General features: G+C 38.2%; 1 protein-coding gene across 1 annotated transcript in view; it reads left to right on the top strand.

Moving 5' to 3' along the window:
- Positions 1-9,988, top strand: part of PRKCE (protein kinase C epsilon) — a 941,255-nt gene that overhangs the window by 514,500 nt on the left and 416,767 nt on the right. The window contains 1 exon segment of the mRNA XM_053712727.1: positions 7,795-7,829. Coding sequence (XP_053568702.1) covers positions 7,795-7,829 — 35 coding nt within the window.

Genomic DNA, 9,988 nt, shown 5'->3' with positions numbered 1-9,988 from the left:
AAGCAGGACGACCAGTGTATAGAAAGTGCATGGGTTTGCCTTTATAAATATGGTGACAGGGTCTCCAAGATGGCCGCCAGAGTATTGTACAGAATAATTTGCCACTATATTTGGGCCCATAGCAACCAGTCTATATATAGGCATGTGCAAAAGGCTAAAAGAAGCTGCTCCTAGGTGGTGACTCGCTATAAAACAAGCTATTGAGCTGTTGTTCATTCCTGGTAGTGCACTTCTCTCTTTGTATGCATTACAATTCTAATGCAGCAGAGCAGCATATATATTATTACTATTTCTTACTACTGAATTACCTTTGGGGGCCCCCAAAACACAGTTTGCACCTCTGTTGGGGACTAGGGAGGTTGAGGGGGCATCACTGTTTTTGACAGTCGGGCTATGGGTATGTCTAGTTGGTCAGTGGGCGTGTCTGTATGGTTTGTGGGGTATCTGGGCAGTCTATGGGAGGGTCTTAGGGAAATTCTGCAAATAGGGAAATATGGGTGTCTCAGAGAAACAGTGGGACAAAGCTTAGAATTTTGGACTGTCCCTCTTAAATAGGGACAGTTGAGAGGTCTGCTGTTGAGTAGGTCTGCTACTGGGGTACTGCAAATCAGATTTATTGCATTTAAAATGTTTTTTACAATATAGTATTTTATTTTTCAAACCTACTACACATATATACATCAAAATAATTTTATGTCTTATTAGTGTTTTCTTACATTTCATGTATTATCAAAGCACTCTTAAAGGGACAGTAAAGTCAAAAGTAAACTTTCAAGATTCGGTTAGAGCATGCAATTTGAAACGACTTTCCAATTTACGTCTATCAAATTTGCTTTGTTCTCTTGGTATCTTTTATTGGAGAGTAAAACTACGTAGGCTCATAAGAGCTCAGGAGTTTGCACTTGTCTTTAGTGTTCTATGGCAGCAGTGTTTTGCAACATTGTATAACAAAGCTACAAATAATGTGTGAAGAATCGGGCACATTCCTAAACTATTATGAGCCTACTAATTTTACTCTTCAATTCAAGATATCAAGAGAACAAAGCAAATTTGGTAACAGAAGTAAATTGGAAAGTTGTTTCAAATTGCATGCTCTATCCCAATCCTAAAAGTTTATTTTTGACATTGCTGTCCCTTTAATGAGGAAAACACCTATATGATTTGTAATAATAAAAAGATGCTTAGTATATACCAGTGTAACCCTGAAAGCACCGGCAACTGCTGTGTAGACATTGAGATTATGTAATAGGTAAAGAATACTCTTTTTTTTTTTTTAACAGTGTTACCAACTCTCTACTAGCACACGGTCTCATCTAGCTCTTTTTAATACAAATATGCTAAACTGTTGAATCAGCGTTTGCAGAATGAATGAATTATTAATGAGGAATGTGGAAATTTGCTAATGTAATTAAAAGATGTTACCTAAGATCGATATCCATCCTTCCTTCCTTTTATCCTTCCTTTTGTCATTGATGCTGTTCTTTATTTAGCTTTTATCATTTTACAGGATTTTCTAAGTAGATACTGTATATAAGAATCCTGGCAGATAACGTTGTGTTGGATTGGTGCAGTAAAGCTTAACTTGATTATGGATTTTTTTATTTTTTTTTTAAAGTGTTTCTGTCCTGTGCAAATGTGTCTGTCTGTCTGACAATATTTGTCAATTGCTAGAAATATGTTACAATATAAAGCAGTGATTTAATTGGCCGGCCAGCTAAATAATATATAGTCATATACGGTTTTCAGAAGCTTCTGGGTAACACTAAAGCGCTCCATTCATTATTTTAGCTCCTTCTAATGTAAATCAGACTGGTGCCCTGAACTGAATTTGCAAGACATTTACTTTTTTATATTACCAATGTAGCTGCAGTGCAGGAGTCTGTCAGCAGAGGGAGCCTGCAATAAGCAGTCACCATCATCAGTGCTTCACTGTGATCTCATGTTATTTTACTGAAATCTCACACAATTTCCTAGTAAACCTCCTTAAACTGAAGAGTGTAATAAAGTGACTGTGCTGTACATGCCAGATGCACACTGCCTTGCAAGTCCTTGGGCATGTCTTTTGATTGGCGGCTTAAATTCCCTGTACAATGGAATGCAGCTATTGGCTGCTTAAATTCCCTGTACAATGGAAAGCAGCTACTGAGGAAAATGTGAGGTAAAATATATTTATTTTTTACATAAAGATGTCCAGGGGATAATTTCACAGCTATGCTGCTACACTTTTAAGTTTTAAGTGATTCAGCATATAAAGTAATAAAGCTCTCTGGGATAGTGAATCTCACAGGATATAAAGTCTCAGTTTGCAGCAAACACTACTTTTCTCATTTCTAATTGTCAGTTTCTAATTCTCAAAACTTGAAATGCACCCTGCTGACTGTTCAAGGCTAACCTTGCTACATATATGTCCCTTATTGGCTTTATCATTTACTCCATAACCACTCATTTTATACTTACTTTATGACATTGTCTAGCCTTGTTGTCTGTGGACTAAAGCCCAGATTATCTCCTCCAAATAACGCAATTGGTGGGTAGAGTTTGGCTATTGAAAACTAATTGCAATAAAAATGATGTTAATTTTCAGAGCTAAAATGCAAAAAAAAATGGGGGGAGGGAATAAATAATGAAAGTATATTGCAAAGTTGTTTCATTATTCATAACTAAACATGTTATATGCAAATCTCAAGGTGCTTATGGTGTGTGTGTGTGTGTGTATATATATATATGTGTGTGTGTCTATTTATGTATTTATATATGTGTATACATGTATATATACACATATATGCATGTGTGTGTATATATATATTTATATATAATTATATATACGTGCATATATGTGTATATATGCATGTATACACATATATAAATACATAAATACATATATATATATATATATATATATATATATATATATATATATATATATATATATGCATACAGTATCTCACAAAAGTGAGTACACCCCTCACATTTTTGTAAATATTTTATTATATCTTTTCATGTGACAACACTGAAGAAATGATGCTTTGCTACAATGTAAAGTAGTGAGTGTACAGCCTGTATAAAACTGTAAATTTGCTGTTCCCTCAAAATAACTCAACACACAGCCATTAATGTCTAAACTGTTGGCAACAAAAGTGAGTACAGGGAGTGCAGAATTATTAGGCAAATGAGTATTTTGACCACATCATCCTCTTTATGCATGTTGTCTTACTCCAAGCTGTATAGGCTCGAAAGCCTACTACCAATTAAGCATATTAGGTGATGTGCATCTCTGTAATGAGAAGGGGTGTGGTCTAATTACATCAACACCCTATATCAGGTGTGCATAATTATTAGGCAACTTCCTTTCCTTTGGCAAAATGGGTCAAAAGAAGGACTTGACAGGCTCAGAAAAGTAAAAAATAGTGAGATATCTTGCAGAGGGATGCAGCACTCTTAAAATTGCAAAGCTTCTGAAGCGTGATCATCGAACAATCAAGTGTTTCATTCAAAATAGTCAACAGGGTTGCAAGAAGCGTGTGGAAAAACCAAGGCGCAAAATAACTGCCCATGAACTGAGAAAAGTCAAGCGTGCAGCTGCCAAGATGCCACTTGCCACCAGTTTGGCCATATTTCAGAGCTGCAACATCACTGGAGTGCCCAAAAGCACAAGGTGTGCAATACTCAGAGACATGGCCAAGGTAAGAAAGGCTGAAAGACGACCACCACTGAACAAGACACACAAGCTGGAACGTCAAGACTGGGCCAAGAAATATCTCAAGACTGATTTTTCTAAGGTTTTATGGACTGATGAAATGAGAGTGAGTCTTGATGGGCCAGATGGATGGGCCCGTGGCTGGATTGGTAAAGGGCAGAGAGCTCCAGTCCGACTCAGACACCAGCAAGGTGGAGGTGGAGTACTGGTTTGGGCTGGTATCATCAAAGATGAGCTTGTGGGGCCTTTTCGGGTTGAGGATGGAGTCAAGCTCAACTCCCAGTAATACTGCCAGTTTCTGGAAGACACCTTCTTCAAGCAGTGAAGAAGTCTGCATCCTTCAAGAAAAACATGATTTTCATGCAGGACAATGCTCCATCACACGCGTCCAAGTACTCCACAGCGTGGCTGGCAAGAAAGGGTATAAAAGAAGAAAATCTAATGACATGGCCTCCTTGTTCACCTGATCTGAACCCCATTGAGAACCTGTGGTCCATCATCAAATGTGAGATTTACAAGGAGGGAAAACAGTACACCTCTCTGAACAGTGTCTGGGAGGCTGTGGTTGCTGCTGCACGCAATGTTGATGGTGAACAGATCAAAACACTGACAGAATCCATGGATGGCAGGCTTTTGAGTGTCCTTGCAAAGAAAGGTGGCTATATTGGTCACTGATTTGTGAATGTTGAGATGTTATATTGGTTTCACTGGTAAAAATAAATAATTGAAATGGGTATATATTTGTTTTTTGTTAAGTTGCCTAATAATTATGCACAGTAATAGTCACCTGCACACACAGATATCCCCCTAAAATAGCTATAACTAAAAACAAACTAAAAACTACTTCCAAAACTATTCAGCTTTGATATTAATGAGTTTTTTGGGTTCATTGAGAACATGGTTGTTGTTCAATAATAAAATTAATCCTCAAAAATACAACTTGCCTAATAATTCTGCACTCCCTGTACAGAATGTCCAAATTGGGCCCAGTTAGCCATTTTCCCTTCCCGGTGTCATGGGACTCGTTAGTGTTACAAGGTCCCAGGTGTGAATGTGGAGCAGGTGTGTATATTTGGTGTTATCGCTCTCACACTCTCTCATACTGGTCACTGGAAGTTCAACATGGCAAATAACTGAGGATCTGAAAAAAAGAATTGTTGCTCTACATAAAGATGGCCTATGCTATAAGAAGATTGCCAAGACCCTGAAACTGAGCTGCAGCACGGTGGGCAAGACAATATAGCGGTTTCACAGGACAGGTTCCACTCAGAACAGGCCTCCCCATGGTCAACCAAAGAAGTTGAGTGCACGTGCTCAGCATCATATCCAGAGGTTGGGAAATAGACGTATGAGTGCTGCCAGCATTGCTGCAGAGGTTGAAGGGGTGGGGTGTCAGCCTGTCAGTGCTCAAACCATACACTGCATCAAATTGGTCTGCATGGCTGTCATCCCAGAAGGAAGCCTCTTCTAAAGATGATGCACAAGAAAGCCCGCAAGCAGTTTGCTGAAGACAAGCAGACTAAGGACATGGATTACTGGAACCATGTCCTGTGGTCCGATGAGACCAAGCAAAACGTATTTGGTTCAGATGGTGTCAAGCGTGTTTAGCGGCAAACAGGTGAGGAGTACAAAGACAAGTGTTTCTTGCCTACAGTCAAGCATGGTGGTGGGAGTGTTATGGTCTGGGCCTTCATGAATGCTGCCGGCACTGGGGAGCTACAGTTCATTGAGGGAACCATGAACGCCAACATGTACTGTGACGTACTGAAGCAGAGCTTCAGAGACTGGGCCACAGGGCAATATTCCAACATGATAACGACCCCAAACACACCTCCAAGACGACCACTGCCTTGCTAAAGAAGCTGATGGTAAAGGTGATGGACTGGCCAAGCATGTCTCCAGACCTAAGCCCTATTGAGCATCTGTGGCGCATCCTCAAACGGAAGGTGGGAGAGCGCAAGGTCTCTAACATCCACCAGCTCTGTGATTCATGGAGGAGTGGAAGAGGACTCCAGTGGCAACCTGTGAAGCTCTGGTGAACTCAGTGCCAAGAGGGTTAAGGCAGTGCTGGAAAATAATGGTGGCCACACAAAATATTGACACTTTGGGCCCAATTTGGACATTTCCACGTAGGGGTGTACTCACTTTTTGCCAACGGTTTAGACATTAATGGCTGTGTGTTGAGTTATTTTGAGGGGACAGCAAATTTACACTGTTATACAGGCTGTACACTCACTACTTTACATTGTAGCAAAGTGTCATTTCTTCAGCGTTGTCACATGATAAAAGATATAATAAAATATTTACAAAAATGTGAGGGGTTTACTCACTTTTGTAAGATACTGTGTGTGTGTATGTGTATATATATATATATATATACATACATACATATATATATATATATATATATATATATATATATATATATATATATATATAGATATATATATGTTGCAAATGAAGGCACTCTCAGGGCTTCTTAGTAGTAAGTCAAAACAAAATTTATTAACGTTCCGGGGTTCAACCTGACCCCTTCATCTGATGAAGGGGTCAGGTTAACCCCCGAAACGTCAATAAATGCATTCATTTGCAGCATATTTACTACATTTCTGCACCCAGGCAGATGACCTAGGAGGGTGGATTCACTTCTAGGAGTTTATATATATATATATACATACATACACACACACCATACAGATATTTAGACATAAATGTATGCAATATAGCCCTTTCAATTCCTTCATGTCTACTATATTATACATACTATATTCCTTTTAACCCTTATTAGAAAAAAAACATTTAAATGAATCATTTTTATCATTTAATGTATATGAGTGTAACCGTTTATTTTAATATATTTATGTTGCGTTTGGCGCACATTTTTTTTTTTTTTAAATTACATTTTAATATTTTAAAATGTGTTTTACTGTGTATTTAATGTCAACATTTGACATTCCAATATCATAAAGTTAGCATGCATTGGGTTTTCGCTTGTGCGCAAAAATATTTCATTCAACTTGTAATACACTCGCAAACCAACACGTTTACTTCTAGCATTGTTTGGGTGCAAGTGAAAACGCTAAATAGTGTGCTACTTGTAATCTGGCTCTTAGTGTGTTTGTTAAAATGTTATATACAAAAAGTGAGAAAGATAACATCATACAGCTGCAAAAAAGTAATAATAATTAAAAACAAACAAACTGGCATTATCTTTTTATTTGATTTGATAGAAATACATTATGTAAATTAGACCTTTGGAGTAAGCATATATTTTATAGTCTTCTTGTCCATTCAGATTTTCCCAGCATGATGTTTCCATCATGGAACCCAGAATAATGCAGACTATTGTCTCAAAGCAGATTTTGAGCCTTTGTTGAGCCACAAATTTGAAGGGACACTAAACCCAATTTTTTTTTTCTTCCATGATTCAGATAGAGCATGCAATTTTAAGCAACTTTCTAATTTACTACTATTATCATTATTCCTTCGTTCTCTTGCTATCTTTATTTAAAAAGCAGGAATGTGATGTATAGGAGCCGGACCATTTTTGGTTCAGAACCTGGGTTATGCTTGCTTATTGGTGGGTAAATGTAAGCCTCCAATAAGCAAGTGCTATCCATGGTTCTGAACCTAAAATGGGCTGGCTGCTAAGATTTACATTCCTGCTTTTAAAATTAAGATAGCAAGAGAACGAAGAAAAATTGGAGTAAATTCGAAAGTTTCTTCAAATGTCTGAATTCTGAAAAAAAAAATTGGGTTCAGTGTGCCTTTATGAAGCAGAAATTGCTTCTTTTTCCTCTCCACCACATCAGAAGTGGCAAAATCAATCACCCTGACACTCACTCATTGTGATGCTCTCCCTCAATTGTTTGCACAAGAGCGGGGACGGCATTGCACAAGAAATCTCTTGTGCACTGTTAAATCCATGCAATGAGTGACAATCATGATACATTTTGCCCTAAGCCTCTTATTTTTAAGCATTACTAACAATACCTATACGTAATCATATTAAATATTTGTGCAAGCTATTTTTTTTTAATTAATTTCAAGAACAATGTTTTTTTCCTAATTTCTTCTTTTTTCCCTCTTATTTATAGGGGTGTTATAGGAAAACAGGGATATCAGTGTCAAGGTAAGAAATCGCTGTCGTCCACATTACATATATATATATATATATATATTATATACATACTGCTGATGTGAGTGCAAATACACACAGGTGTACAGATATATAGGGCTGAAAAATATTACTCTAAGTTACTAGTCATGGAAAAGTTAATATTCAGGTGAGAAAAGTATCTATTTATTTTTTCTTTCCCTATTGTGTATACAAAAGAGCAGCAGCTAAAAATAAATATATATGTGTGTGTGTGTATGTATGTATGTATGTGTGTATATATATATATATTATTTCTCCAACATAGGTGTGTCCGGTCCACGGCGTCATCCTTACTTGTGGGATATTCTCCTCCCCAACAGGAAATGGCAAAGAGCCCAGCAAAGCTGGTCACATGATCCCTCCTAGGCTCCGCCTACCCCAGTCATTCTCTTTGCCGTTGTACAGGCAACATCTCCACGGAGATGGCTTAGAGTTTTTTAGTGTTTAACTGTAGTTTTTTATTATTCAATCAAGAGTTTGTTATTTTGAAATAGTGCTGGTATGTACTATTTACTCAGAAACAGAAAAGAGATGAAGATTTCTGTTTGTATGAGGAAAATGATTTTAGCAACCGTAACTAAAATCCATGGCTGTTCCACACAGGACTGTTGAGAGCAATTAACTTCAGTTGGGGGAACAGTGTGCAGTCTCTTGCTGCTTGAGGTATGACACATTCTAACAAGACGATGTAATGCTGGAAGCTGTCATTTTCCCTATGGGATCCGGTAAGCCATATTTATTACGATCGTAAATAAGGGCTTTACAAGGGCTTATTTAGACTGTAGACTTTTCTGGGCTAAATCGATTCATTATTAGCACATATTTAGCCTTGAGGAATCATTTTATCTGGGTATTTTGATATAATAATATCGGCAGGCACTGTATTAGACACCTTATTTCTTAGGGGCTTTCCCAATGCATAAGCAGAGTCTCATTTTCGCGCCGGTGTGGCGCACTTGTTTTTGAGAGGCATGGCATGCAGTCGCATGTGAGAGGAGCTCTGATACTTAGAAAAGACTTTCTGAAGGCGTCATTTGGTATCGTATTCCCCTTTGGGCTTGGTTGGGTCTCAGCAAAGCAGATACCAGGGACTGTAAAGGGGTTAAAGCTTATAACGGCTCCGGTTCCGTTATTTTAAGGGTTAAAGCTTCCAAATTTGGTGTGCAATATTTTTAAGGCTTTAAGACACTGTGGTGAAAATTTTGTGATTTTTGAACAATTCCTTCATGTTTTTTCGCAATTGCAGTAACAAAGTGTGTTCAGTTTAAAATTTAAAGTGACAGTAACGGTTTTATTTTAAAACGTTTTTTGTACTTTCTTATCAAGTTTATGCCTGTTTAACATGTCTGAACTACCAGATAGACTGTGTTCTGAATGTGGGGAAGCCAGAATTCCTATTCATTTAAATAAATGTGATTTATGTGATAATGACAATGATGCCCAAGATGATTCCTCAAGTGAGGGGAGTAAGCATGGTACTGCATCATTCCCTCCTTCGTCTACACGAGTCTTGCCCACTCAGGAGGCCCCTAGTACATCTAGCGCGCCAATACTCCTTACTATGCAACAATTAACGGCTGTAATGGATAATTCTGTCAAAAACATTTTAGCCAAAATGAACCCTTGTCAGCGTAAGCGTGGCTGCTCTGTTTTAGTTACTGAAGAGCATGACGACGCTGATATTAATATCTCTGAAGGGCCCCTAATTCAGTTTGAGGGGGCCAGGGAGGTTTTGTCTGAGGGAGAAATTACTGATTCAGGGAACATTTCTCATCAGGCTGAATCTGATGTGATTACATTTAAATTTAAGTTGGAACATCTCCGCATTTTGCTTAAGGAGGTATTATCCACTCTGGATGATTGTGAAAAGTTGGTCATTCCAGAGAAACTATGTAAAATGGACAAGTTCCTAGAGGTGCCGGGGCTCCCAGAAGCTTTTCCTATACCCAAGCGGGTGGCGGACATTGTTAATAAAGAATGGGAAAGGCCCGGTATTCCTTTCGTCCCTCCCCCCATATTTAAAAAATTGTTTCCTATGGTCGACCCCAGAAAGGACTTATGGCAGTCAGTCCCCAAGGTCGAGGGAGCGGTTTCTACTTTAAACAAACGCACCACTATACCCATAGAGGATA

The sequence above is a fragment of the Bombina bombina genome, chromosome 4 (genome assembly GCF_027579735.1).
Source record: "Bombina bombina isolate aBomBom1 chromosome 4, aBomBom1.pri, whole genome shotgun sequence".
Classification (NCBI taxonomy): domain Eukaryota; kingdom Metazoa; phylum Chordata; class Amphibia; order Anura; family Bombinatoridae; genus Bombina; species Bombina bombina.
Note: the sequence above shows the minus strand (reverse complement) of the source record. Positions and strands in the feature narration are given on the sequence as shown.